This window comes from Sorex fumeus, unplaced genomic scaffold (genome assembly GCF_029834395.1).
Source record: "Sorex fumeus unplaced genomic scaffold, SorFum_2.1 ptg000098l, whole genome shotgun sequence".
NCBI lineage: Eukaryota > Metazoa > Chordata > Mammalia > Eulipotyphla > Soricidae > Sorex > Sorex fumeus.
The window spans coordinates 87,647,989-87,673,484 of NW_026606155.1; the positions used below are offsets into that span (position 1 = coordinate 87,647,989).

General features: G+C 48.6%; 4 protein-coding genes across 6 annotated transcripts; 2 read left to right on the top strand and 2 right to left on the bottom strand.

The window, feature by feature from the left end:
• Window positions 1–1,280: 1,280 nt before the first annotated feature.
• Window positions 1,281–4,829, bottom strand: ELL3 (elongation factor for RNA polymerase II 3). The gene is made up of 11 exons (XM_056134458.1): window positions 4,686–4,829; window positions 4,438–4,473; window positions 4,019–4,137; window positions 3,697–3,886; window positions 3,529–3,608; window positions 3,311–3,386; window positions 2,492–2,702; window positions 2,367–2,409; window positions 2,070–2,241; window positions 1,632–1,676; window positions 1,281–1,552 (listed from the first exon to the last, which is right to left on the bottom strand). The coding sequence occupies exons 1-11, from the start codon at window positions 4,815–4,817 to the stop codon at window positions 1,442–1,444; spliced, it is 1,215 nt and encodes a 404-aa protein (XP_055990433.1). The 5' UTR covers window positions 4,818–4,829; the 3' UTR covers window positions 1,281–1,441.
• Window positions 4,830–15,712: 10,883 nt separating this feature from the next.
• SERF2 (small EDRK-rich factor 2) lies at window positions 15,713–17,538 on the top strand. 2 transcript variants are annotated; one of them, XM_056134462.1, is made up of 3 exons: window positions 15,713–15,867; window positions 16,451–16,559; window positions 17,179–17,538. In XM_056134462.1, the coding sequence occupies exons 1-3, from the start codon at window positions 15,861–15,863 to the stop codon at window positions 17,462–17,464; spliced, it is 402 nt and encodes a 133-aa protein (XP_055990437.1). In that variant the 5' UTR covers window positions 15,713–15,860; the 3' UTR covers window positions 17,465–17,538. The 2 variants fall into 2 exon arrangements, with proteins under 2 accessions (XP_055990437.1, XP_055990436.1); XM_056134461.1 differs by having other exon boundaries at window positions 15,715–15,867; window positions 17,202–17,538.
• Window positions 17,539–17,733: 195 nt separating this feature from the next.
• Window positions 17,734–22,593, bottom strand: SERINC4 (serine incorporator 4). The gene is given in 10 exon segments (XM_056133978.1): window positions 17,734–17,814; window positions 18,510–18,702; window positions 18,889–19,059; window positions 19,177–19,220; window positions 19,624–19,697; window positions 20,275–20,403; window positions 20,910–20,963; window positions 20,966–21,044; window positions 21,046–21,084; window positions 22,582–22,593. Coding segments are annotated over 10 exon segments (876 nt in total).
• A 310-nt stretch (window positions 22,594–22,903) lies between these two features.
• HYPK (huntingtin interacting protein K) lies at window positions 22,904–24,184 on the top strand. Of its 2 annotated transcripts, XM_056134459.1 has the most exons (4): window positions 22,904–23,193; window positions 23,439–23,494; window positions 23,826–23,877; window positions 24,023–24,184. In XM_056134459.1, exons 1-4 carry the CDS (start codon window positions 23,032–23,034, stop codon window positions 24,116–24,118), a joined length of 366 nt encoding a protein of 121 aa, XP_055990434.1. In that variant the 5' UTR covers window positions 22,904–23,031; the 3' UTR covers window positions 24,119–24,184. The 2 variants fall into 2 exon arrangements, with proteins under 2 accessions (XP_055990434.1, XP_055990435.1); XM_056134460.1 differs by lacking the exons at window positions 23,439–23,494; window positions 24,023–24,184 and having other exon boundaries at window positions 22,943–23,193; window positions 23,826–23,885.
• The last annotated feature ends 1,312 nt before the right edge of the window (window positions 24,185–25,496 follow it).

A 25,496-nucleotide genomic window follows, 5' to 3' on the forward strand; every position in this document is an offset into this window, starting at 1 on the left:
TATCTGGTTATGACTAAAATTCTTTTTACAGCAATAAGAAACAAAAAGGGTAGAGTTGGTATAGTCTTTTGTTCTGATAAATTGAACTATTTTCTTCTTTGTGGTGAATTCCAAATCTTGTTCACAGTGTTCAGAGTTTCAGCAACTAATTAGATAGGATCCCTAAATGTGGGTGAGCCAAAACTTCTGTTAGAAAAGGAGAGCTAGATTCCACTCTAATCTCTACTTGTTAATTTTGAGGTGGATTTGGTAGAGCTGATAGAAATGTATTATCAGGATCATTCATACTGCTTTGAAAAAGTAAAAATGCCTAAACCATAATCTGGGAAAGTAATTCGTAGGATCTAGGCTGGGGTCTAAGGAGTGTGTGTGGGTATATGTGTGCATGTTGGGATCTGAGGTGTATGTGGGACCCATGGCCTCACTTATAGCAAGTGTTATATCACTGACTAAATGCTGCACTTCCCTACCAGCGATGCTCAGGAGTTATTCCTGACTCTAGAAGTACTGCTGGCAGACTCGAGGGACCATGTGGGATGCTAGGGATAGAACCTGGGTTTGCTGCATACAAGGCAAGCGCCCTATCCATTGTTCTTTCACTCTGGTCCTAAATCTAGAGAGCTCCAAATATACCCGGAATTAAAAATGATCTGTGGAGTGATTTAAGGGAAAAAATATGTTATTTTTTGTCATGCTGGGTGAACCCAGAGCTCCTTGCTTGCCAAGCGTGTGCTTTACCACTGAGCCCGATTCCCAGCCCAAGGAAAGCCTTGAACTTGTATAAAGGACACAGAAGCAGTTTTCATTTTAAAACCATGTTTGTAAAAGAATTCATTTTCAGTAGACAAGTTAATACGAAATCCTTCTCCCATTATATCCAGGTATTGCAAGGTCCTTTAGCTCCGTTACTAGACTACTACTCCGTTACTACTACATTGTCTTTAGGAAGGATACCAGGTTTCATTTTCTGTTCCATCATGATTGTTTCTGAACCATACCAGCAGTGTTCAGCAAGTGCTCTTAGCTCAGGGGATTGTGCATGGTGCTAAGAATTGAACCCAGACTTCTTGCAAATAAAATGCTCTCCAGCCCTTTGAGCTACCTTCTTAATTCATTTAATAAATCTAATATCTTAAAGGCACCTTGTCCTAAAATTGTGCCATTACTCAGCATTTGAAAATGATTTGACCAAAGTAAAGGTGAGGAAACCAAACCTTTGCCACTTTTCCTAATCTGATCACAGAAGGACTTGTATAATCACAAATCCTACAAGAACTAGCACTGCCCACACCCTAAAGATTATGACAACAATGAAAAACCATTAGAACCAGAAGCAGCTTTACTACTTGCCACCCTGGACTCCGCAACAAGAACAAACAATTGGACTCTGGTTTATGACTGCATTTTCCTCAGACCTCTCAATGCACAGACTAAAAACCTTTCAGCTGCCCCTGTTCTTTTCTTCAAATTCCAGGATGAGGCCTTTAATGTGGGATAATTTCTGATGCAGGTACTCACAGCGATGCTTTTCTTCCCTGTATCCTGGGTATCGCTGCAGAGGGGAGAAAAATCCTTTTTTGAAAATCTGCCATTTCTGCCTTCTTAATCACCATTTCCAGACCTTGTCTTACCTTCCTGAACTTTTTGTATTCCTGTAGTATCTTTTCTTCCAGCACCTGAAACAGAGAAAATGGTAGCACCAAGTTTGTCATTGTCCCACATGGTCCCCCGAGTCTGCCAGCAGTACTTCTAGAACCAGGAGTGTGGAGTCTTATTTTCTTTATAGGAGGGGAGTTACTTTCCTTCTTATTTTATGATTTTGTTTTTCTCAAAATAGGCCTGCTTTTGGAGCTGGAGCAATAGTACAGCGGGTAGGGCGTTTGCCTTGCACGCGGCTGACCTGGGTTAGATTCCCAACATCCCATATGGTTCCCCGAGCACTGCCAGGAGTAATTCCTGAGTGCAGAGCCAGGAGTAACCCCTGAGCATTGCCGGGTGTGACCCAAATGGGTAGTTAATGGGGATTTTGACCTGAAGAGTCTGGAAAGCCAATCTGGCTCCAATCCTACCTTGTGTTCTGGAGTTCCTCGCTGAACTCTGTTGATCTCTGCTCCCAGTTCTACGAATCTTTGGCTTGCAGCCCCAACACGAGCGTGCAGGATGCGGTACTCAGCATAATCTGTCTCAAAGTCCTGCTCATAAGCCTGTTGCTGTTCTGCACTGTGGATGGTGCTGTACTGCCTGTCAGGACCAGAGAGCTGTCACCTTGCATGGAACTGTGCCTGAAAGCTCCCAGCCCCTAGGAGGTTTATCCTACTATCTCCTGGACAAAGCTTGATAAAAATTGGAAATGGCAGAGAACTCACAGAAGGTAATCTGGTACCTCTTCAGGACTTGGGGATTCAGAGTCTAGGAAGGAAGCAAAAAGACACAAAATTGACTTATAGGCCTTTTATCCCGGCATGGCAGTTTGACCCTCACTAGCACTCACCTGCCTGATCTGAGGGACTGTGGCCCAGCCTGGGACCCAGGTCTTCATCTTTATCTTCTTCCTCCCAGTCGTCGTCTTCGTCGTCGTCGTCGTCGTCATCATCTTCTTGTAGATCCTGATTGGACAGACTTTGGAGGGGACTTGTTGCTGAATGCAAAGTTCTGAGTCTTTTTTCTTTTTGGTCTAGAGCTGCTGTCGTTGCTGGACGTTTCTTTGGGTGGAAAATATGTGTCATAAGCAGATATTGAGAAGACTCCTGCCCTTTTCTTTATTTTGGGGGTTTGGGCTATACTTAGCAATGCTCTGGTTAGTCCTGGCTCTTGCATTCAGGAATTATTCCTGGCAATACTCAGGACCATATGGGATGCGGGGGATCGAACCCAGATCAGCTGCATGAAAAGCAAGCATCCTACCCACTGTACTATCTGTCCAGTCCCTCGTCCTCTTAATTATGGGTTTCCAGTATTGAAAGTTTTAGCCAAGATTAGACATAGCTCTCATTGAAGAAACTTTTTTGGGGGGAGGGGGTGTTTGGGGGCCATACTCAGAGATGCTCAGGGCTTACTCCTGGCTTTGTGCTCAGGGATCATTCCTGTTAGGGCTCAGGAGACCATACATGGTGTTGGGGATTGAACCTGGGCCAGGTATGTGCAAAGCAAATGTCCTACCTGTTGTACTATCTTTCCAGCCCCCCAAAACTCTTAAAATTTGATTGTTATGTTGTGTTGTGTCATGTTGTGTTATGTTGTGTTCGGAGGCTTATGCATGCAAGGCCAATTCTCTACCGCAGAGCTATATTCCTGCCAGATTACAACTTACCTTGTCTAGATGTTTCTGGCTGGTGGATGAAGGCAATGTCTGATCAGGCTCTCTGTTTGGAAGATAGATCTGATTCCTTAGATATTTGAAGAGGGGATAAGAGATGAAGACTAGTCTAGGAGGTAGGACTAGATCTCTTATTACAGCATTTAGGGTGGCGATTAAAAAGGAAGACAATACCTGACCTTCCCAGGTTGGTCCCACCCAGCCCCAGGTACCTCACTTCCCACTTTGCCATGGGTTCCCTCGAGGATCCTGGGAGTGACTGTCCTTGGCTGTTTGCCAATGAACCTGATGCCTGGCAGGGAAAGTGGTAGGGGCACTTGGTTCCCTCGGCTCAGGCTCTGCCCCACCTTATCCTAATTCCCTGAGGTTTCTGGCCTCACCTCCTCTAGTGCCACCTGGGGCTGGGATACAGCGGCTCCTCCACTGTAGTCTGTTGTGCTGCACCAGCTCTCAGGATTCCTGTCATCGTGCAGATGGGATCCCTGAACTGAAGATGTAGAATCCATAGCTGTGCAAATAGTAAGGCGCTCTCTGAGTGGGCCCAGGCAATGGAGGAGGTTAGGTGCAGATCTGTAAAGGATGGTAGTGGGAAGAAAGCGGGCAGGTGGTGGTGAACTTTTAAGCATCTCTGGGCATTTCCCAAAATTCCCCACAAACCCTGTCTTACCTGCTACCTGTTTCCCCCCACCACCACCACCTTACCTGCCTAAGCGCTGGCACACCAGGTCCAAACTGCCACCGCCTCCACCAAGTTCCTGACCACACTGGGACAGCACGAAGGAAAACAGACAGGACCAGCCAGGTCCCGGGAGCCTCAGATACTAGGAGCAAAATGAGACCCTCAGCCCCGGGAAGTCATCTCCTCCCCCTCCTGCCAATGTCTTTCCTCCCAGAGGCGTGGCAGGGTGAAGGAGGGTCCCCAGGGGCTCGTTAGCACACCAGGTGCACCTGAGCCTGTGCTCCTCAGAAGGCAGAGACGACAGACACAGCCTCCTCAACCGCAGCCCCCGGGGAGCCAGCCCCAGCAGTACCATTTGCGAGGGTTCAGTTCTCAGAACTTCTCCAGCCCTGACTGCCCTCCCCACCCCCAGCAGCGCCACACACCCTGGGGGCGTACTTACACCTCGGTTGCCTTGGAAAGCGATCACTGGCCGGACCTGCGTGGGGGGGAAACAGGCGCTGGCAGAGGGCAGGAGCGGCGCCCCCGGGTCCGGCGTCGGGTGCACAGCGGCATTTGCCGCGCGCGCCTCATGAGGGAAGTGGGGCGGGTGGGAGTGGGAGAGCCTTCGAACGCCGCCCCTTCATCCCCAGGCCGGGTCACCGGCAGAGACAGAAGGCCCAGGAGGTCAGGGCGCGGAGACCCGCGTACCTGTTGCAGCTGGCAGTCGTGCAGAGCCCGCAGAGCCGCATCGTTGAGCCTGAGCAGCAGGAGACTGGTCCGAGCAGCCGGGGCGAAGCACAGGCGGAGACTCCCACTCGGAAACTTCTGGGGTCCCTCCATGGTCGCGAAGTCGAGCGCGGCACTCGGCGAGCCACTCGCGCCGCGCTGTGCTGGGCTGGCGCGCTAGTCGCCTCCGGGCGGCCCCGCCCTCCGCGGGGACCCCACCCCCAGCTTCCCGGCTGCGTGGGCGGGCGGCGCCCCCGGGGACCTGGGCTCGGCCCCCGGCCGCTTCTGCTGGGCTCAGCGCTCACCGCTGGGACTTCCGAGGGGGGCGATCCCACTTCGGAGTGGAGAGTCTGCGGCCCAGTTCAAACCTGCCTCGGTTTCCCTAGCTAACCTACAGTCGGAGATGCTGTCGCCGGGTGAAGCGGAGAGTGCCACCTGGAAAGGGTTTCGGGCGCTGAGGGCTGGGCGGCAGGGCCCGGTTGCTGGGCGGGTTCTGCCACGAGTCCCCGAGGGACTTGGGGATAGCGAACCTGAAGGGGACTTCCTGACTCCACCAATTGGCCCAGCGCCGGGCGGCAGTCCTGGTTAGAGACAGCAGACAGATGGACAGACGGACGGACGGACGGACACACACACACACACACACACGGGCCAAGAAGGCAGGCAAAAGACGTGGGTGGTCGCAGGAGAGTCGCAGGGCATAGATTGTAAGAGAACCTGAGATTGATGTGAAAGAGAGCTGCCCCACTTCCTCCAGAGGGTAAGGGGTGCCATTCCCTGGTCCAAATTCTCAGAGAGCACTCACATCCATCTCAGGCCAGCCAGCTCTTGGTTCATTTTGCCCCTATATTGATCTGTTTCCCAAGAGCCCTGATGTTGTTCTCTTTCCTAGCTAGGATCCCTTTGCTACATCCCTGAGCTAAGTGCTCTTAATGCCCTTCACCTCAAATAAGATTTCCCCTGTGTTTGTCAGAATTCATCCAATAGACACATTATATCACGATCACGATCATCCTGTTGTTCGTGGATTTCCTTGAGCAGGCACCAGTAACGTCTCCTTCTTCCTAGCCCTGAGATTTTAAAAGAGCCATTTCAATGCTCCTTCAGGATTAGGAGAATGAGACCCATCATTTTTACTGGTATTTGGCATATTAAGTACGACGCGGGAAGTTTGCTAGACTCTGCCGTGCAGGCAGGATACTTTTGGTAGCCTGCCAGGTTCTCCAAAGGAAAAAGATGTCGCACGGTCGTGAATGTGGCTGCGCGCTTCCAGGAGCTGGGTTTTATAATCTCTGCGTCTTGGCCGTTGATGGGACCAACCTGGCGCTGGCGGCAGCTGGTGGGTGTGATGCCTACCTACTGGAAGATGGGGGGTCTGGGTGGAGAAGGCCCAGTCCCAATCCGAGTAGGCTTGGAGACCTCAACCCCAGGACTCGCATGCCTGGGTTCCTCTGCCAGTTCTTTCATGCATGAGGCCCGTCCAGATGTGTGGAGAGTGGTCCCAGCATGGCCGTGGCTGGCTCCGGAGGTCCTTAGCTGCTGGGGCTCTGCTCGGGGCGGCGGGGGGTGGGGGGGAGTAAGAGACTCCTGCAGAGTCTCCTGCCCCCCGCGCCTGGCTGTCCTCCTCACCGGGGCCCCTTGGAGTGGGGAGGGTTAAATTTCTCTCCCCCCCACGCCCTGCCTCGAGCAGAGCCCCAGCAGCTGAGGACCTCCGGAGTCAGCCACGGCCATGCTGGGACCACTCTCCACACGTCCGGACGGGCCTCATGCTTGAAAGAACTGGCAGAGGAACCCAGGCATGCGAGTCCCGGGGTTGAGGTCTCCAAGCCTACTCGGATTGGGACTGGGCCTTCTCCACCCAGACCCCCCATCTTCCAGTAGGTAGGCGTCACACCCACCAGCTGCCGCCAGCGCCAGGTTGGTCCCATCAACGGCCAAGACACAGAGACTATATAAAACCCAGCTCCCAGAGGAGAACAGCGCAGAGTCTCCTGCCCCCGCGCCTGGCTGTCCTAACCGGGGCCCCTTGGAGGGGGGAGGGTTAAGACATATTATATATAGCATGTAAATGATTACAGTTGATTTTAAAAATCAGTTGCAGAGGCTAGAGTGAGAGTACAGTGGGTAGGGTGTTTGCCATACACTTGGCCTATCGTGGTTAGATCGACAGCATTCCATATAGTCCCCAGAGCCTGCCAGGAGTGGGCCCTGAGAGCCCCTATCACCTGTGGTCTGTCCTCCCATTATTCATCAATTTGCTCGAGCAGGCCCAGTAACGTCTTCATTGTGAGACTTGTTACTGTGTTTGGCATATCAAATACGTCACGGGTAGCTTGTCAGGCTTTGCCGTGCGGGTGAGATACTCTCGGTAGTTGCTGGGCTCTCCAAGAGGACCGAAGGAATTGAACCTGGGCCGACCAGGTCGGCCGTGTGCAAGGTAAACCCCCTACCTGCTGTGCTATCGCTCCTGCCCACCTGTGGTCTAGCAAAAAAAAAAAAAAGAAAAGAAATCAGTTGCAGGTACCGGATTGATAGTACAGCAAGTAAGGCCCTTGCCTTGCACACTTCAGGCAGAAGTTCAATCCCTAACACCCATCTTATACCCCAGTCCTGCCAATCTGCCAGGGAATGATCCCAGAGCACAGCCAGGAATAAGCCCTAAGCACAGGGTGTGCACAGGGTGTGCTACCCCCTCCTTGGCACCCCACCCCCCAAATAAAATCACTGCAACAGTCTCATATGTGCGAGGCCCTGGTTCAAAGCAGTGTGGAGGGAGTGGGCGGGGAGAGATGACAACAAACCTGCAACTCTAGCAATGAAAACATTTACCTGTCTAGCTCCTCAGGGCTCCCTGCCTCTCTGCTCAACACCTGATAAAAGTTGTGACAGTGGATACAGTTGGTCTCTCAGGGTTCCCTTTCTTCTCAGATGGCACCATGACCTTTTATTAGATTTTTCCAGGATTTAAATTCAAAAGGAAAGACTAGAATGGGGATCAAAGCAATAGTACAGGGGATAGGGCGTTTGCCTTGCATGAGGCCGACCTAGGTTTGATCTCTGGCATCCCCTGAGTACTGCCAGGAGTAACTCCTGAGTGCAAAGCCCCTGAGCATTGCCGGATATGGTCCAAAAAAACAAAATTTAAACAAAGACTAGGATGGTGAAATTTTCCATAGAAGAAGGAGAAAGCAGTGCTGAAAGTGTAGGCAATTGGGGATATACTGGAGGAAGGTAGAAAGGAGACAGGAATCTAACAATTATTGGGTGCCTATTGTGTGTCTGAAATTTTTGCTTAGGAGTTTAAGCAACAGTACAGAAAGTAGGGTGTTTGCCTTGCATAGGCTGACCCAGCTTCCATCCCTGGCACCACATATGGTCCCCAAGCCGACCAAGAGTGATTCCTGAGTGCAAAGCCAGGAGCACCACTGGGTGTGACCTAAAACAAAAATTTAAAAAAAGGAAAGGAAAGAAGGGAAGGATGTAAGGAAAGAAGGGAAAGAAAGAAAAGAAAGAAAACATTATTCAGCCCAGGAAAAATCTCCTTCCTGCTTGCAGGCTTTTTATGTTTGCTTGTTTTATGTTTACTTGTTTTTTTTGTAGTTCTAGGGGTTTAACCCAGGACCTCAAACATGTAAGACAAGTACTCTACTAAGGAGCCACATTCCCAGCTTGATTATTGTTTTTATGGAAGCTATACATGTACATACAAGTCTTATGCAAGACTTATAATAAAAATTTGTACCTTTATTCCATTCTGCTTCCCACTATTTAAAGGAGATTATAACTTAGGTTGTTTCTTCTGATATTTACTGTTTTTCTAAATATCAAGCAATTTCTGGAGGCTGGAGAAACCATATAGCAAGAGTAGCCTCTGAGCATTTCTGGGTATGGCCCCAAAACCACACCCAGCAATGCTCAGAGGCTTTATATAAATAAATTATTTATTACAATAAATAAATAAAAAGTCATTTCTGGATTCTTTTTTCTGACAACACTTGGTTGTGCTCAGGGTTTGCTTCTGACTCTGTACTCAGATATCATCCTGGTAGTGCTCAGAAGACCATATGTGGTACAAGAGATTTGGACCAGTGTCAGTTGTGTGAGAGGAAAACACCTTATCTGCTTGTACTCTCTCTCTGGCCCTTATCTGGAATTTCTTTTTATTCCCCATACCTACAGTGCTCAGGGTTTACTCATGGCAGTGCTCAAGGAGCTATATATGATGCCTGATATTGAACCATGGTTGGCTGTATTCAAGGCAAGCACCTTGCCTTATATATGACCCCACTACCCCCAAATTCCTTATTTTTGCCCAAATCAATATAAATTTCAGTTATCCATTACTAAATGAGTACTAGCATCCCCAATATCTCCTTAATTTCGTGTACCTGCTTCAATCTCTCCCCCCCCCCAGAGAATTATCTCTTCAAAATTTATGTCCCAGAGGCAGGAGTAACAGTCCAGCATGTAGGACAGTTTGCATTGCATGCAGCCCTAACCCTGTGGCTCTTGATGGAGTAAATTACAGGAGCGGGAGCCCGAAGCCTTCTTTGTTTGTTTTTGTTTGGGGCCACACCTGGCCATACTCAAGGCTTACTCCTGCCTCTCTCACTCCTGGAGGGCTAGAGGACATATGGGGTGCTCTTGGACATGTGCAAGGTAATGGTCTTACCTGCCATATTATTGCTTCAGACCCATTCTTCAGGTGTATTGCTCACTATCTTAAAATGTCCTCTTGTTCATCATCCTTTGGCTTGTGTAAGTCTTTATTCTTCTACATCAGCCATACGTCACTTGTTAGGGTTGGAGTGTACAGCAGGTAGGTCGCCTGTCTTGTACACAGCTGACATAGGTTCAGTCCCCAGCATCCCAGAGGGGTGCCTGAACCCTCCAGGAATAAGCCCTGAGCATTGCTGAATGTGACCAAAAACACCCCAAAACCAAACAAACAACCCCCCAATCAACCCCTTCATAATACCCATCAGTATGATAAAAGGAAAAGTGGAAAAGTAGAAAAAAATGTTTATAGATAGCTTTTATGCAGATTATACTAACATCTGTTCTCACTGTTATTCATTTTTGGCCACACCTTGAAATTCTCAGAAGACCTGGTGGCAGTGTTTTGCCTGGATTTAAGCTGGGGTTTCCCACATGCAAAGCACATGCTCTGGCCCTTTGAGCTACTTCCCTGCCCCCAACATCTGTTTTAACGGGTAGTTGCTTATGCTGTGCGCCATGTTAGATACTTTGAATATCATCCTTGCATAGACTCTGCTACTTTCCTTTAAAGTAATTATAACTATCAATTTTCATATCATAAATTTGTACACACAGAAATAATAGGCCTATTTATATACGAAAGAGAAAGCTGTTTCCTCTCTACACTCTGTTCTAAAAGTATATAGCTGGTGTGTAGTTGGTGTACAAAACAGTATTTGTTGGAATAATAATTTTTTTATTAACTCATATAAAATTAGAATGGAAATGTGGAGACAGTGTAGGTTCTAAAAGGACTAAAAATGGACTCTGGCACGGAAGTAGACTAGAATGATTTGTTGTTGTTGGGGCCATACCAAGCATTGCTCAAAGGTTATTCTTCTGGCCCCAGGTTGGAGTGCTCTGCTCTCTCACCTTCCTACATCGATGGATTTGACATAGAGGTAGCAGGTGCCCAAAAGAACTTGCTTCTCAGGGCCAGTGTGATAGTACAGCAGGTAGGTGGCTTGCCTTGCACATAACTGACCCAGCATCCATTTCTGGCACTCTATATGCTTCCCCAAATCCTGCCGGTAGGGATCCCTGTGTGTAGAGTTAGGGATAAGCTGTGAGGAAAGTCCAATATGACCCCAAAACAAAACAAAAACAAAAAAATTTACTTCCCCATTCTACACTCATCTTTGGCTAGTACAGTTATCCCCATGGGGCTGGTACTGCGTCACTATATTGCACATAACTGTTCTAATTCTGGAGGTGGGAAATTGTAAAGGGTATTATGGCACTTGCGTTGCATGTGGTTGACCCTGGTTCAATCCCTGGCAACATATAGGAGTGAGCACTGCTAGGAGGGATCCCTGAGCATAAAACCCGGAGCAAGCCAAAAGCATTGCCATTTCTGCCCCCCAAAGCAACAACAACAGCAGCAACAACAAAACCCCAAAACAAACCCACAAATTCAAAAATTAAACAAAAAGAAACTATCTTGATTTAGATATTCAAGAGTACATATTAAAAGAGAAAAGGGAATGGGGTCAGAGAGATAGTATAGTGGGTAAGGAGTTTGCTTTGCCCACAGTGATCTGGGTTTAATATCCAGCACCCCTTATGGTTCCATAAACCTTACCAGAAGTGATCCCTGAGCAGAAATCCCTGGGCACTGCTGCTAGATGTGGTTCAGTTCCTTCTCCAATTTTTTTTTTTTTGGCTTTTTGGGTCACACCCGGCGATGCACAGGGGTTACTCCTGGCTCTGCGCTCAGGAATTACCCCTGGCGGTGCTCAGGGGACCATATGGGACGCTGGGAATTGAACTTGGGTCTGTCATGTGCAAGGCAAACGCCCTACCCACTGTGCTATTGCTCCAGCCCCTCCAATTTTTAAAATAAATAAAAATAGAGAGAAAGGGATCAGTAATTGCCATCTCAGAAATTGGCTGTAGCACTGTAGAACTGTCCTCCTCTTGTTCATCGATTTGCTCAAGCTGGTACCAGTAACATCTCACAACAAATTGTGAGACTTATTGTTACTGTTTTTGGCATACCGAACACGTCATGGGTAGCTTGCCAGGCTTTGCCATGTGGGTGAGAAACTCTCAGTAGCTTGCCGGGCTCTCTGAGAGGGGCCGAGGAATCGAACCCGGGTTGACCACGTGCAAGGCAAATGCCCTACCCACTGTGCTACCGCTCCAGCCCAGAAACTGGCTAATACTGATTAAAAGAATTAGGAAGGGTGTGAATGTGGTTCAACCATAAAGCATGTGCCTTGCACACATGAGTCTTGAATTATATCCCTGTCCTGAAAAAAAAGAAGGGAAAAATTTACAGTGTGAAGAAGGAAGATAGAGATTTTTGTGCTTGTCTTGGTTCTCATACTGGGTGGCTCAAGAAGTGGGTATATTCAGCTCAATGCTTTGGAGTCATTCCTGGAAGTGCTTGGTGGACTATGGAGTGCTGGAGACTAAACTTGGGTCTCCATTCCAAGCCGATGCTCCATTCCTTTGAGCTACCTCTCTAGCCCTGATCTGGGAGCAAGACAACCTCTGAGACAGTGTTCAGGGGATCCAAGAATAAGCCCTGAGCACAACTGGGTGTTGCCTCCACACCAACAAATTTAATTAAATATTCACTATTTTTTGTTTGTTTGGGGGCAACACCTGGTGATGCTCAGGGGTTACTCCTGGCTCTGTGCTCAGAAATTACTCTTGGCAGTGCTCAGGGGACCATATGGGATGTTGGTGATTGAACTTGAGTTGGCCATGTGCAAGGCAAATGCCTACCTGCTTTATTATCATTTTGGTCTTAAATGTTTTCTTATAAAGCCCTCAGTTTAGGAAATCATGTGCTACTGCCTTCATAACGTTTGTTAACTTCTCTCTCTTCTTTCTCACTCTCCATATTACCTTTTCTCTCTTTTTTCTTTGGTGGGGGAGTGAGGGGGTGTATCACTTGCAATGCAGCAGTTTTCAGGGGCTATTCCTTGTTATGTGCTCAGGAGTAATCTCAGCAGTGCTTGGAAGACAATATGTGGTGCTGGGGATTGAACTGGGCTTGGTTGAATGCAAGACAAGTTCCTTAATATGTGTTATCTCTCTTGCCCTCCCTTAACAAACACATTCTTTCTCATTTGAGTCATACCCAGTGGTGCCTAGGGATTACTCCTGGTGGTGTTCAGGGGACAATATGAGCTGCCAGGGATTGAACTGGGGTCATCCATGAGCAAGGCAAGCACATTACCCTCCCATGTACTATATCTCTGGCTTAATTTTTCTCAATATTGTGACTTACAATACTGATAATGGTAGTTTCATGCAAATACCATTTCAATATCACACTCCCAGCAGAGTACCCACCTCCCTCTATCAAAGTCCCAAATGCCTGGTTCTGTGGAGCAACTTTCCAGTTCTGTTGTCTTTGGGCATTTGTTGCACCTTTACTGTTTGTGTGTTGTTAGGTCCCACATATGAGAGATCTGTGTTTCCTCTTTTTCTTCTTCTCCATCTTTTCCTCCTCCTCCCCTCTTCCCTTTTCTTCCTCTGCTTTCTCACCCTTCTTCCTCCTCTTCTCCACCCTCTTCCTCTTCTTTCTCTGTTTTGGGACCACACCTGGTGGTGTTAAGGGTTACTCCTGTCTCTGCACTCAGGAGTTACTCCTGGTAGGGCTTAGGGGACCATGGGGGATGTCGGAATAGCTTTCTGGATCTGTAATTGAGTATTTGGATTATTTCTGTATTGGCTATTGTACTAAGTGCTACAGTGATTATCAGTGTGCATATGTTCTTTTGAATTAATTCTTAACTTCTCTCTCTCTTTCTCTCTCTTTTTGCTTTTTGAGTCACAACTAGGGATGCTCAAGGGTTACTCAGGAATTACTCATGGTGGTGCTCAGGGGATCATATGGGGTGTCAAGGATCAAACCCAGGTTGACTGTGAGCAAGGCAAATGCCCTATCCACTGTACTATCGCTCTGGCCCTTTAACCTCTCTTTTAAAGAGGTGGTATGGCCAAGGAGATGGCTCAAAGGGCTGGAGCATGGGCACAGTGCTGGGAGTGGACATTTTTCCCCCAGCACAGTTAGATGTGACATCAAAACAAAAACCAAACAACTGTAAGAGCAAATGGCGAAAATAATAAATACTGGATGATCTTGCTTGTCTGTTAGAATAGAGAAATGACAAACCCTTGGCCTTGGGTTACCAAACTCAGACCACCAAGCAATGTGTTGAGGGGCATGAAGAGGTGGATTAGAAGTGGGCACTCTGGTGGTGTACAAAGGGTACAGGTCTCTGTATACCCAGACCATATATATGAACACTTTTGTAACCATGATACCTACCTGTAAATAATAAATTTGAAAAATTTTAAGAAAGAGCAAGATAGGTCCCACTTTCAGCACTTCTGACAGTATTATTTTAAGAAAATGCAATAATGTATTTCATTTGTTCATTGTATTTTTCTCTTATTTTGTTTTTTGGAAACACACAGCAGTGCTCTTGGACTACTTAGTGCCCGGGGATCACTCCTGGCAGTGCTCAGGGAGTCTACTAGTATGGTGTCAGGATTTGAACCCAATTCTCTTGCATGCAAAGCATATACTCAGCTGTTGAGTTCTCTCCCTCCGGCCTCACTGCTTTAATTTTTATAACTATTTCCAGTGTATGGGCTGGAGCGATAGCACAGCGGTAGGGCATTTGCCTTGCACGCAGCCAATATGGCCGACCCAAGTTCAATTCCTCCGCCCCTCTCGGAGAGCCTGGCAAGCTATTGAGAGTATCTCACCCTCACGGCAGAGCCTGGCAAGCTACCCGTGATGTATTCAATATGCCAAACACAGTAACAAGTCTCACAATGGAGACGTTACTGGGCCCGCTCAAGAAAATCGATGAACAATGGGAGGACTGTGGTTCCTGTGTATGAGCAAGTTGTACTGATTTTATTTTTTAAAGTTTTATTTATGTTTAAAAAATTCTTTTTGGCCACACCCAAATGCTCAGGGCTCTGCACTAAGGATCACTCTTGGTAGGGATCACTTGGAATCCCATATGGAACCATATGGGATACCAAGGACTGCAGTCATATAGATCATGTGCAAGGCAAACTGCCCTACTTGCTGTACTATCACTTGAGCTTCCCCTCCCTTCCTTCCTCTTTCTCATGAATTCTCCAGGATGGCTGAGGTGTGAGGCATTATATAAACAGAATATTAATAAATCTGATAATAAGAATTAGTGGGATATCTTAGTTTCTGGTCCTATTGCACTGCTGCTTACAAACAGGGCTGATGGAGATGGTACTGGGAAGAAAATGGGGGAAAGGAGATAATATGCACAATTCCCATTCTCTCAGTACTTGATCTATCAAACAATTTGTGGGTTTTGGACTCCTCTAATTGTTACAAAACACTGTATTGCGGATGGAGAGCTAGTTCAGGGCTTAAGGTGCTCCCCTTGCATACGGCCAACCTTGGTTTTATAACTGGGACTACAAGATACCTAGAGCTCTGAAATAAGCAACTTCTGAGCTCCAAGCTGGTGTTACCACATGGCCCCCAAACCAAAATCCCAGAAGTAAATTTTTGTATTGGAATCAGCCAGGAAGTGAATCCAAGGCCTCAAAATTAAAGTTGCTTTAGTTTTTGTTTGGTTTTGGTTCACACCCAGCAGTGCTCAGAGATTACTCCTGGAGGGTCATATGGAGTGCTGAAGATTGATCTTGGGTCTGTTTTTGTACATGATTGTTGTTTGGGGCCACATCTGGCATCTATATATTCTTCTGGCTCTGCTTTTATGGATCACCCCTGGAGGAAGGGAAACACAAGGGGTGTCCGAGATTGAACCCGGGTCAGCAAAGTGCAAGTCAAACTTCTTATCCACTATACTATCTTTCCAGCCCCTTTTTGTACATGATTTTACAAGGTGTGAACAACTCAAATAACCAGGAGGGTGAGTGAAGGGTTGTACTATGTAACAGCTTAGTCCCAAAGTACCTGATAATACAGAACCGACTTCATCATAAAGATCCCCGCGAAGCACCACCCTCAGCCCAGCAGCATTCCCTCTGGACGAGCCTGCCAGTGTCCCAAAAGCGTCCCGGTATGAGGTCACCGGCGGGGCACGTGACCGAGCGCCACATCGCCAGCCGCACCCCTCTACCCCCACCCTACCACGTGACCGGCCTACTTTCTCCCAGTTCGACCTGACGTCTCGTTCGAGAAGCCCCGCCCCACGCAGCGTGCTCGGCCTGCGAACTTCCACCCTTCCTCCGCCCGGGCTCAAGCCGGGCCCGCGGGCCCACGTGCTCCCTCTCGTCCAATAGGAGCCGCCACCCGGGCGCAAAGGGGCGGGGCGAGAGGACGACTGTTTTACGTCGCGAGAAAGGGGCGTGGCCTGCAACGTCGGCCAGAGCGAGGGGACGCAACGGAGGCAGGCCGGAGCCGCTGCCGTCGCCATGACCCGTGAGCACCGAGACCCCCTCCGCGTCCCCGTCTTGCCCTTTTCTCTCCGTCCAACCTCCGCACGGTTGCCGAATCCCGGCACTAACTGCCTTTGGGCTTCCCCGGCCGGGCCTTTTTCTGGGAGCTTTCCTCAGCGATCCGCAGCCGGAGCCCGGAAATCAGCCCTTAGCCCCCGCCACTTCTTGAGACGCCCCTTCCCCGCCATCAGGCTGAGGCCCTCGCCGATGCGGCGGGTAGCCCCGCTCGCCCGGGGAGCCCCAGCGCCCCTCTAGTCCAGACCCCAGCCCATCCCCCACAGAGCCCCAAACCTTCCTCAGCTATCACCACCTGTCTGGACCCCCTCCCCTTCATCCCGCCGGCAGCCCCGAAACAGCTCCTTCCCGAAAGGCTCCTGGGGACCGTTCTCTCCGCCCCCCGGTTTGACCTCTCCCCTGGCAGCTCACCTCCGCCCGCACCCTCCCGGGCAGAGCGCCGTGGCCCCTGCGGCCCGGTGTCCGGGCCCCGGCAGGGGCGAGTGTGAGGGTCGAGGGTCGCCGGCGCGTCCCCAGGGGCGCCGCGCCTCACCTCTCCCCTTTCCCTCTAGGCGGTAACCAGCGCGAGCTCGCCCGCCAGAAGAATATGAAAAAGCAGAGCGACTCGGTTAAGGGAAAGCGCCGAGATGACGGGCTTTCTGCTGCCGCCCGCAAGCAGAGGTAGCCCCAGGGAGGGGAGGGGACGGGAGGGCCCGAGACGGGACAGGCTGGGCTGGGCCGGGGACGCTGAGGCCCGAGTTGACCCAGGTTTGGAGCAGGAGAGAGCTGCCTCAGGGCCTGCGTCTGGACAGCGAGGGCCAGCGGTTGCTTCCTCTAGGGTTTTGTTTCCTCCCCACCCTCCGGATTGTTAGCTCTTCGCCTTGCAGGAAGGGACTGGGGCAGTGCCAGCCCTTGATGTGATTTCTGAGTGCCCGTGGGCCTGACCCAAGGGCAAGGGCAGGGAGCTTCACGTTTCACATGTCTAGTGGTTTTGACAGCGGATACTTTGCCCCTCCTTGCTGTTGGTTTTTCCACCCTTCTCCCAGCCTTCTCACTGGTGTTGCTGGGTGTGGTGCTGGGCACAGGATAGAGAGCCTTGGGCCCGAGTGGCCAGACTTCTGACTCTTGGGCAACAGCCAGATAAAGACTGATTGCCTTGCGAGTCTCAGCTCTCTTCCTCTTGTTCTCCTAGGGTGGGAATACAGCAACCACATGCTGAACTTTGTCCCATCCTCCATCTTATCCTCTGTGCCCTTCATCCCCCTGCATCTTGTCCTTTTTGCCCTCTGGTACCTCCCAGTGCCCCATCATCTCTACCCCCAGGGACTCGGAGATCATGCAGCAGAAGCAGAAAAAGGCAAACGAGAAGAAGGAGGAACCCAAGTAGCTTTGTGGCTTCGTGTCCAACCCTCTTGCCCTTCGCCTGTGTGCCTGGAGCCAGTCCCACCACGCTCGCGTTTCCTCCTGTAGTGCTCACAGGTCCCAGCACCGATGGCATTCCCTTTGCCCTGAGTCTGCAGCGGGTCCCTTACGTGCTTCCTTCCCCTCGGGTAGCCTCTCTCCCCCTGGGCCACTCCTGGGGGTGAGAGGGCTACCTCTTCCCAGTGTTTTTTATTCCTGTGGGGCTCACCCCAAAGTATTAAAAGTAGCTTTGTAATTCCTTGAGCGCCTGGTTTGACTGAGGGTTTGGGGGGATGGGGATGGAGGAGTGGCTGCCCTTTCCCACCAGCCGGGGAGAGAACTTTAGACTCTAAGAGGTTGTGAATATGTAGACTGATGGAAACATCACAGATAAATCCTTTATTCTACTATGACCAACAGGCAGGTTTTCTGGAAATGCGAGGGAGGAACCCTCTTAAGAACCATAGGGATTTCTTTCTGATTTTTGTGCCTCACCCAAGACCTTGGCCATCATCACAGCAATGAGGTTGGGGGCCTAAGAGGGAAGGCTGCAAGACCTACTTTATGCTCCTCTTCTTCATTCTTCCTGTTTGTTCACTTGCTCGAAAGTTGGCTCCCAGATCCTGCTGCTCACTGACCTCCCATCAGCTGTTGTCAGGTGTTCACATTCTCTTCCATTCCGTCATTCCGTGTGGAATGAGGGTGGTAGTTGTCTTCCCATTTCCTTTGACCTCTTAGATCAGGATTAAAACCTAGGGTAGTTTGTTCCTTTCTTCCTGTATCCTGGTTCGTTCTGGAGTTTCTGGGCTTCTTACAGCCCCGTGCCCAGGTCTGAGTTGCTTGTTTTCCTTTCTACCTCTAAGGGCAGAGCCACCTAAGTCTTCAGTCCCGGTGGTATTTCCCTGTCCCCGCCTTAAGAACCAACAAAGGGCTAGTGCCACACTGTCCACCGGAATCATGGTTCGTGAGCTGCTGGTTTGGGAGTTAGGTTCTTGAGCCAGCATGAAGACTTAACAGTAGCTCCAGTGAGTCAGAAACTAGAGACTGCCCAGGGCATTAGGGCACATATTATTGACTTAAGCTTAAAGGGAGGTAACTGCCCATTGTCCTTTTGTTACCTGCTGGACTAGACAGTTACTCTGAGTCAGAATTAGGGTCACCATCTCAAAAAAAAAAAAAAAGAAAAAGAAAAAAGCAAACAAAAACCAAAAGTTGGTTTGTTTAAAATACCTGGAGTGGGTATTTGTTATCTGGCAATATTGATGCAATGTCGACTGAAGATAGGGTTCTGGATGGCCGAAAGAATGGTTCGAGGAGCAGCCCCAGATAGAGCAGTGCATAGACCCAGCATGATGTAACCTTGACCCAGAAGGTAGCCCAGCTACCCCTGGTGAAAGTCGTCTCCAGTTCTGCTCCCTCATAGCTGTAGAAAGTCAAGTCTGGTTAGAGAACACAAGGCCTTAGCTTTTAAGCCTGACCTGTCTCTCCACCAAAGGTTATGGCAGATCCAGGTGTGTCTCCTGAGAACCCTTAAAAATGACTTGGAATTTCTCATTCCATGAAGTGACTAGTTTTTCTGGAGAGTATTCCCGGCCCACCTTCATCTTACCTGAACCAGTTGGTAATGGTAACCATGACATATAGTAAGGCAAGGAAGAAGACAAAGTAGAATGTAGAGTAGCTGTAGGAAAGATTCTGGGCTTGCCGTAGAGGAGCTGGAGAGGTCTCTTGGTCAGCTGGCTCAGCAGCCCCAGCCCTGTGTCCTGGAGTGAGGGGAGGGCTGCACTGAACTGTGCTACCAACACACACCCTCCTTCCCCGTCTCCAGCTTCTGTCAGAGTGTGAGGGCTCTTTGGCACTGCAGAAATTTCTACTCCTACGGATCATCACTTAACACTCACCTTCCACAGTTTGTGGGCAGCAAAAAAGGAGTGTGGTCTTCTGTAAATCAAAGGCAGCATGTTTCCAAATGACTATGAAATAGAAGGTCACATTCTTTGAAAAGATTATAGTCTCGTAAAATGTGGAGGCACAACTGGGTTCAAATTTTAATTCCAGCATATAAATGGCCACGGGAACTTTGGTAAGATGTTTAATCTTCTGTGCCTCAATTTCTCCATTTGTAAAATGGAGCTAATACCTACCTCACAGGGTTGTTGTGAGGATTAAATTAAATGAGATTGTGTATGTAACATCTAGCACAGTGCCTAGCACATTGTGGGTACTCAATAAAAGGTAATAGCAGTTAGAATCTGAACATTCTGGGAGGTTGGTAGGATGTGTGTGTATGTGTCTGAGTCTGGGGGGGGAAGGGTTATTGGGAACACTGAGCTCTCCACCTTACCTGGAACTCATAGCTGTAAACATTGATGATCCACATCCCAAATAATCCAGCCAGGTAGGAAGTTTCATTCATTGCTGAGAAGGAATTTTCAAACTGCTCTAGTACAATAACAGGAGGGATGGCCTGAGGGTACTTCTTATTGTCAGCTAATCTAACCCTCAAGAAGGTGCTGTGTTCCCAAATTCCTGCCATTACCAGAGATTATGAGCACACAAAAAACATTTGCATAGTGTTTTTTTCTGTTTTCTGGTCTTTTGGGATTTTTTTTTTTTGAGGTGGTCACACCCCTCAGCGGTGCTCCTGGCTCTGTACCAAGGGATTACTCCTGGCTGGGCTCTGTGTACCATGAGATGCTTGAGGTTGAATCTGGGTCAGCTCTGTGCAAGGCATGGGCCTTACTTGCTCTGCTGTTGCTCCAGTTCAATATTTTCAATTTTCATTATATTCCCCTCCTCCCTTTATCTCATACAGATCATCTGACAAGGGCTAGTCTTAAAATTGTTTTGTCTCATGGGGAGTTTTTTGTTTTTTTTTTAAACTATAGTCCTAAAGTTCAGATAAACTATGATCCCTGACATTTCTGGACCATCCACTCCTGTCCTGGCATTGCCCTCCCTACCTCCTACACCTTTTCCCTTAAAATCTTTACGCACCAAGCAAAAAGCACACAAGCATACATGAAGCCAGCACTTAGCACTGCCAGAAATGTATCTGGTGTTTGGGATTCCATTTTACTTAGTCCAGGCAGGCACAGAGTGTGATCCTGTCCCTGAAGGATTACTGAGAAGAGGCAATAGAGAACATAGAGACCAAGCAGAAACAGCAGCTTGAGGATCCAGAAGCTTGTTAGTATGGAAAGAGAAAACAACATTCAGAAGAAAAGGCAGAGTAAACAGTGCCTTTTAGAGTAAGGCAAAGATTCTTGAAAGCAAAATTGTAGAAAAAGGGAGAAGAAACAAGTAGGAAAAGAGGAACCAATTCTGTGTGAGTTGGGACTGGAAACAGGGTCACTGCAGCCTAACTCAGATCTTAATATCTGGACAGTTTTACAATTGAGGATGCATACAGTACCCTACCTATTAGCCAGTGAGAAATGCAAGGAGAGGTGTGTAGCTCACTGTCACAAATATAATGGAAACATTATATTTCCATTAAACCCATTTTCAGGTTTTTTTTTTTGACATGGCACCATTAGTGCTACTGCTTAATCTCAAAATTTTCTTATTCAGCTTCTGTCTCCTTCCCTCTAGTCCTCTTTGCACCCAGGGTTCACACAAACCTGTTACATAGCTGTGCCTGCAGGCTGGTAGGGGAGTGGATGTGGACCAGCAGCACGCCTACAGCAGGTGAAAGGTGGCAGTCACTGCACATACTCAGTACACTGCTGCAGAGCTACTGAGCATTGGACAATGAGAGAGGCCAGCCAAGTAGATGGGTACACAGTTCAGAAGGCATCCGGATCTGGAGGGTGTGGATGAGAAATGTCTTGGCAGCATGGACAGAAGTAGCTACTTCTCAGGGGCTTGCCCCTTCGTCCCCTCCCTGAATCTTCTGTCGAAGGGTTCTCCTTTTATCCTTTGCTGTGTTGCAACCTGGCTACCTCCCACTCCATGTGCCTTGCCCCAGACTCTCCCCTACTGTCCTTGATAGCAAGCAGGAGGCAACAGAGTGGGGCAGACTGCTGAGGCCCCTAAGTGCAGGAGGGTGTGGAACGTACAGCTCAAAGTACACTCCGTGAGAGGGCGCCACTGGAAGTCGCAGCAGCAAGTATAAGGAACAGGCCCACAGCAAGACATCTGAGAGTAGAGCAAATACAGAGCAGCTGGGTGATTCGATTCACTGAGGATTTACATGTGGACAATCAACCTATGAGGTTGAGTTCCAAAATTTCCACTTCTCCCCTTTTACTCAGAAATTCTCGGAATTTCTGGTTCTAAGCTGTGTAGGTTTTTTCTTTTTTTGGGGGGGGGGGGAGGACGGTATACACTGTTGGGAGTGCCATGTGCTCCATACTTCTGAACTATCTTTGAACCCTTGAAGCTATTTAGAATTGTCTTCTGTTAAGTAGACAATTTACCCATGATTGCAATTCTCTTTCATCATAAGAGACAGAGTAACAACAAAGTCTCCAGTGGAGACGTTACTGGGCCTGCTCGAGCAAATCGACGATCAACGGGAGGGCCTTTACCTTTACCTTTACCATAAGAGACCTGCAATCATGGGTAGACTTTCCCGAACACTTCTGTAGCACCTATCCTCTAACCTTTCCCTAGACCTAAACATTTGCAGCTGGGCCTATGGGAGGAGTTTTCTGATAATCTTAGAGGGCAAAGCCTGGCCTATTTTTATTTTGGTTTTGGAACACACCTGATGGTGCTTAGGACCATGGGTACTGATTATACAAAAATCTGCATGTAGCAGTGGTGGGGAATGTTCAGCTGGCAGGTATGCAAGGCCAGTAAAGTCATGTAATCTGGTCCTGATACTGGTATATGATGGGACAGACACGGATGCCTCCTCAGCTGCCCTGTGACTCAGGAATGATGTAAGTATCAAATGACCCTTGGCAGACAAAAAGGTTCCTACCCCTATTTCTCTTCCTCTAGGAAGGCCCAATACCTCTATTGGCTCAGGTGGGTTTACTTACCCAGCCTCAGCCCACATCCAATTTTCTTCTGATCGCTCTTTTAGAAGGGAGCTTTCAGATCTTTATGCCCAAATAGAACTCTCTCCTTGATAGAAGGGAGGGTTCCCTAAGATACTGTTGACTCCACTCACTGCGTTGCCGTGCCACGTGGATGGAGTTGCTGGAGCTTTTGTTGACTGTTGGACCCACCGTCTTATCCCAGGGATTACATCCTGGGATACCAGGTGGATGGTAGAGGCATCTTTCTTTGCTCATCCATCCCATTGAACTGAGGAGTGTCGCCCACTGCAAGGCAGGATATAGTACAATACCAGAAAAGACATACGGGCGAACCGCCAGAGGTCCGTCAGGCCCCACGGCCTGGTCTCCGCCCTAACGGGATTCATTTGCACATCTGGTCTGGGGGATTAGCATTCTTGCTTGGTTTAAGATTAGACAGCCTTTGTGGCTGAACGGGAGTTTGGTGGAGGGAAGTTGTGTTTGTGAATCTAGGTGGAGGGAAGGATGTCGGTTGGGTAGCGGACACCGGAGGGGTAACTAGCGGTCACCAGTGGGGAGGGAACCTTTCACAAGACAACCCTGCGGAAGCCCGAGAAGCCGCGAGAGAACAGTTCCCCGGTGAAGCTTCTAGAACCAGAGTATAAAGAAGGTGCAGCCCGGGGGAAGCCCCGCCTTCTCCGCTCCGGGCGGAAGTTGCGGAGCCCTTACCGGAAGTCGTCGTGAGGCGGGGTGGGGTCTGTGCCGCGGCGCGGTGGATCGATATGGCGACCGAGGGGGACGTGGAACTGGAGTTGGAGACGGAGACCAGCGGCCCCGAGCGGCCTCCCGAGAAGCCGCGGAAGCATGACAGTGGAGCGGCGGACCTGGAGCGAGTCACCGACTATGCGGAGGAGAAGGAGATCCAGAGTTCCAACCTGGAGACGGTGAGGATGGCCGGGAGCGTGCTGCGGCGGGCTGGAGGCGGAGGGGCTCTATGCTGGGACCGACAGCTGCGGGGCCCACCGGGGAGGAGCCGCCGCGCCACTTAGGAGGGCTTTAGGATGAACCTCAAGTTCACTAAATTGGATTAATCACTTGGCTCACCGGGAATATGCGTTTGTCACTGGCTCTCCCTGATTACTGGGAATTGTGCAGTGTAGAGGAGTAACTAGATCTGCCTTTCCCTTAGGCCATGTCGGTGATCGGAGACCGACGGTCCCGGGAGCAGAAAGCCAAACAGGAGCGGTAAGTCCTTTGCAGGCAGCCAGCCCTACCAGATTTTCTTTGCCCCAGACAAAATTAACCACTGATCGTATTGCTCGACCCAGTCACCCGTTCATGAAGATCTAAGGTTTAAAACTGTATACTCTGGAAGGAAAGGTCCCCTGGCTACATTTGCTGTTTAAAGACTCCAGGGGGAAAGACCAGGTTATGCGAGGGAAGGGGTTGGGGGTCATTTTTATATATTCATTCAATAGGCAAGCCTTTTATTTGGAAAACATAGCTGGGAATGATTCTTCCCTGTAATTTCTGCTCGGTTTAGAGAATAAGAATTAATATAATTGAATATTTGCAGGGAGAAGGAACTGGCAAAAGTCACCATCAAGAAGGAAGATCTGGAACTGATAGTGAGTAGCAATGGCTAATGTATGAGCCCAATTAAATTTTGCTTAATTTGTGTTGTTAGTGAAGTAAGTCAAGTCAGCATGTTTTGTGGCATATGAAATGACCTGGGGAACGCTTTGTTAGCATCATTGCTTCCTTTTCCTGCAGATGACAGAAATGGAGATCTCCCGAGCAGCTGCAGAACGAAGTCTGAGGGAACACATGGGCAACGTGGTAGAGGCTCTTATTGCCTTAACCAACTGACCGGTGCATTATCAGGTTTACCCAGTGGATTAACTTATTTCAATAAAGAGTTTTTTTTTCCCCCCAGTTTTGTCTTGGATCAATAGCAATCTTTGTTGTCTTTTACTGTGAACAGTTATTGTGTTGGAGTATAATGATTGAATTCCACCAGCCACATCTTTAGTGGACAGAGAGAAAGGATTAGCATGGGCAAAGGATCACTTGTGCTAATGCTAGATGACAGGCCGGGCTCATACATCTGACAATCTCACCAGTATTCAAGGTAATTTAAAATCTCAGCAGTGTCACTGTGCCCTATGGCATGTCTGTAGGCTGGTTTGGAATAGCTAAACAGTTTTTAAAGCTGGCTAGGAACCACTCTGTACCTATGTCACCACTCTAGTTCATAAGCCAACTTTAGAATTAGATTTTATGTACCTGAGGTGGGAACACATAAGAGCATAAGATACCAAAGCAAAGAGTCTCACAGAATTAATACATAAAAGATTTTCATTTAGAACCAGGAAAATAGTAAAGCAAGTAGAGTGTTTGCCTTGCATGTGACAAACCTGGGTTTGATCCCTGGGACCACACATGTTCTGGTCCTTTGAGCACTGCTGGGTGTTGCCCACCTCTGAGCAGTGCTCAGCACTTACTCCTGGCTCTGTACTCAGGGATCACTGCTGGCTTAGGGGTTGATAAGGAGCCCCAGGAATTGAACCTATGTCAGCTACATGCCTCACCCAATATATTATCTCCAGGCCAAGTCATTCCTTCTAATTCTAGAATTCCAGTGCTCTGCCATGTTTGGTGGTTATATGTAAATCTATTGTGTGTATGTGGGTGCTAGGGATTGACATACATAAAAGGCATGAGGTTTTCCATTAAGCCATATTACTGGACCCTATATTTAGTGTGATGTCACTATACTGCCCAGAGTACAGTGTTAACCTGGAAAGGTAAGTAGGTAAGAATAAGTTAACAATAGGTACTTGGAATCCCCATTTCATAGGTAAACTTTGGTGTTCCATACAACTAAAACTTAAGAGAACAATTAATAAAACTGGGTTGTCACTTAGAATATAGCCTTCTTATAACTGGAGAGTATTTTACTTATTTTGGGTCATATCTAGTGATGCTCAGGGCTTACTCTTGGCGTTGCTCAAGGAACATATGGGATGCCTGGTATTGAACCCAGCTGGGCTGCGTGCAAGGCAAACACCCTACCTGCTGTACTATTGCTCTGCCCCCCTGAGTGTTTCAGATCAAGGGGGATGATCAAAATCTGAAATAGCCTCTGCCTCACAATGCTTTTTGTTTTGGGGCCACACCCTATGATGCTCAGGCAAGTGCTTTACTCACTATACAATCTCTCCAGCCCTTTTAATGACTTTCTTTA

Coding starts and splice junctions, on each gene's coding strand:
- ELL3 (XM_056134458.1), bottom strand. CDS start 4,817: ATGGAGGGACCCCAGAAGTTTCCGAGTGGGAGTCTCCGCCTGTGCTTC. Junction 3,609..3,696: donor CCCAGGTGGCACTAGAGGAG/GTGAGGCCAGAA, acceptor TTTCCCTGCCAG/GCATCAGGTTCATTGGCAAA. Junction 1,553..1,631: donor AATACAAAAAGTTCAGGAAG/GTAAGACAAGGT, acceptor TCCCCTCTGCAG/CGATACCCAGGATACAGGGA.
- SERF2 (XM_056134462.1), top strand. Junction 16,560..17,178: donor GCTGCCGCCCGCAAGCAGAG/GTAGCCCCAGGG, acceptor GGTACCTCCCAG/TGCCCCATCATCTCTACCCC.
- HYPK (XM_056134459.1), top strand. CDS start 23,032: ATGGCGACCGAGGGGGACGTGGAACTGGAGTTGGAGACGGAGACCAGC. Junction 23,194..23,438: donor AGAGTTCCAACCTGGAGACG/GTGAGGATGGCC, acceptor CCTTTCCCTTAG/GCCATGTCGGTGATCGGAGA. Junction 23,878..24,022: donor AGGAAGATCTGGAACTGATA/GTGAGTAGCAAT, acceptor CTTTTCCTGCAG/ATGACAGAAATGGAGATCTC.